This window comes from Terrapene carolina, unplaced genomic scaffold, assembly GCF_002925995.2.
Source record: "Terrapene carolina triunguis isolate 2854851 unplaced genomic scaffold, T_m_triunguis-2.0 Scaffold833, whole genome shotgun sequence".
Taxonomy (NCBI): Eukaryota; Metazoa; Chordata; order Testudines; family Emydidae; genus Terrapene; species Terrapene triunguis.
In genome coordinates this window covers 1,065,470-1,067,520 of record NW_020665184.1, presented here as the reverse complement: position 1 = coordinate 1,067,520, position 2,051 = coordinate 1,065,470, and the positions used below count along the sequence as shown (strand labels likewise).

The 2,051-nt window shown below is 54.8% G+C and overlaps 1 protein-coding gene across 1 annotated transcript in view; it reads left to right on the top strand.

Annotated features, from left to right (window-relative positions):
• Positions 1–1,749: 1,749 nt before the first annotated feature.
• Positions 1,750–2,051, top strand: part of CALR (calreticulin) — an 8,836-nt gene continuing 8,534 nt past the window's right edge. The window contains exon 1 of the mRNA XM_024217266.2: positions 1,750–1,905. Within this exon, the coding sequence (XP_024073034.1) occupies positions 1,818–1,905 (88 nt within the window). The 5' untranslated portion in view covers positions 1,750–1,817. The remainder of the gene's footprint in view (positions 1,906–2,051) is intronic.

The window sequence follows — 2,051 nt, the reverse complement described above, 5'->3', positions numbered from 1 at the left end:
TTCCTTATCAGTTTTTGACAATCCCTAGCTTCTGATTTACATTCCTATCAATTTCCCCTTTCTTCTATTTGTTATATAATTGTTTTAGCTGCCTTAATTTCCCCTCTAACCTAGTTCAGTTTTTTTTAACCGATACAACCTTCTTCCTCAAGTTTGGGGCATCTTGTTAAATTTCTTAAACAATTTCCAAGTATCACTTGAAATTTTCTGATTAAATTCTTTTTCCCAGCTGATTTGGCTCATGATTTTTCAGCTTTGTGAAACTGGCCCTTTTAAGTGTGTGTGTGTGTGTGTGTGTGTGTAACAACTGGTTTGGACTTTATTCTGCTTGCACATTATAAATGTGATCAAGCCATGATGACTTATGCCTAAGCTGCTATTAATTTTTAGTTCTGTGATCAGTTTCTCTTTATCTGTCAGGATTAGGTCTAATATCGAATTCCCCTGGGTTGGTTGGAACACTTTCTAAGTTGGGAAATTGTCATCTGTAATATTTAGAAATTCCAAGGGTGTTTTTGCACTGGCAGTGTGAGATCTCCAATATAAGACCTTTGCCCCTTCTGAGAATCTATAAGCACTTTAAGCGAATTCAGTGAGAGGTACAGCTATCCAGTGATCCACTGCAATGCAGCCACTGCTGGAGGAGAGCATGACAGCTAAGAGCGCACAGCACTTGGAGGTGAAGAAAAAACTTGACACTAGATGAAACTGCTGGAGGCGTTTAGGGAGTCGGACTTAAAAGATCAGAGATGCAGTTTGCGCAGGACAGCAAGATTAACTTTTCTAACCCTTGATGAGCAAAGAATCAGAACCCTGATTTCTGAGTTGGTACCAGAGTTGCAATTGCAATGACTGGTGTTTCCATGGCTCCCTGCCTAGTCCCTGTGTGAGCACATTATGCTTTAACAATTGCTTTATTGTTAGCGCTGGGAGGCAGCGGCACAACACCAAAGGAACAGCAGCGGGTTCCAATTTGCAGAGGATAAAGACTAATCCTCACAACCCCCTGCCTTTCAGCCGAGGACTCAGAGCGTCCCATAATGGTAGGCTGGTATCTTCACCGAGGGGGAAGTGGGGCCTAAGGGAGGTGACCAAAGCCTCAGGAAAAGTCAGTGGCAGAGATGAGTAAAGAACCCAGGAGTCCTGGCTCCTAGCGCCCCTGTGCTGCCCACTGGACCCCGGGCCGTGCCCACAGAGCCAGGATCCCAGCCTGGGGCCCCATCCTGCTACAGTCAGCATCTGCTTGCATCATCACGTAACATTACGTCACGGCGCCGTATTGTGTGTCACCACGCGTGGCATCGCCGTGGCGATGTCACCAGGTCCCCTCCTTCCCCCAGTTGGGTTATTTTATCACCTCCCCCCTGGTGGTGGTTATGGGGTGGGATTGCCCCCCCCCCGCACTGAGCCAGGGTGGTGGAGAGGAGGGGGAACGAGCCTCATGAGCTGGCCCTTTAAGAGAGGCCGAAAGCTCACGTGACCTGACAGGCGGCGGTGACACAGCCAGCGAGGGGAGGGGGGCGTCTCCCCCCGAACGCGTGGTCGCTCCTGATTGGCCGAGCTCGGCAACCAATCGGAAGCGGCCATCTGGGACGCCAACGTTCGGGGGCGCAGCCTCACTCGTCGGGCAGGGTGCCGGCCAATGGGGCCGCGCGTCGCTAGGGCTCGGGCCAATGGGGCGGCGGCGGGGGCGGGCGCTGGGCCGGGCCGGGTATAAGTGCGGCCGCCGTCGGCTCCGCGCCCGCAGTCAGTGTCTTGGGCGCCGCTGGGTCAAGCCAGGCCGGCACCTCCTGGGGACTAGCGCGAGACCCACCGCGATGAGCCCGCTCCTGGCGCTGTGCGGCCTGCTGGGCCTGGTGGCGGCGGGGCCCGCCCAGTACTTCAGGGAGGAGTTCGGGGACGGAGGTGAGGGGGGCGGGGCGGTGGGGGGCCAGGGGGGGGGGGTCTCCATGGGGCCAGGCTCCATCTGCAGGAGCTGGGGAGTGGGAATGAAGGGGAGGTGATGGGGGTCCCGTGGGGTCAGGCTAGCCCTGCAGGAGATGGGGGGGGGG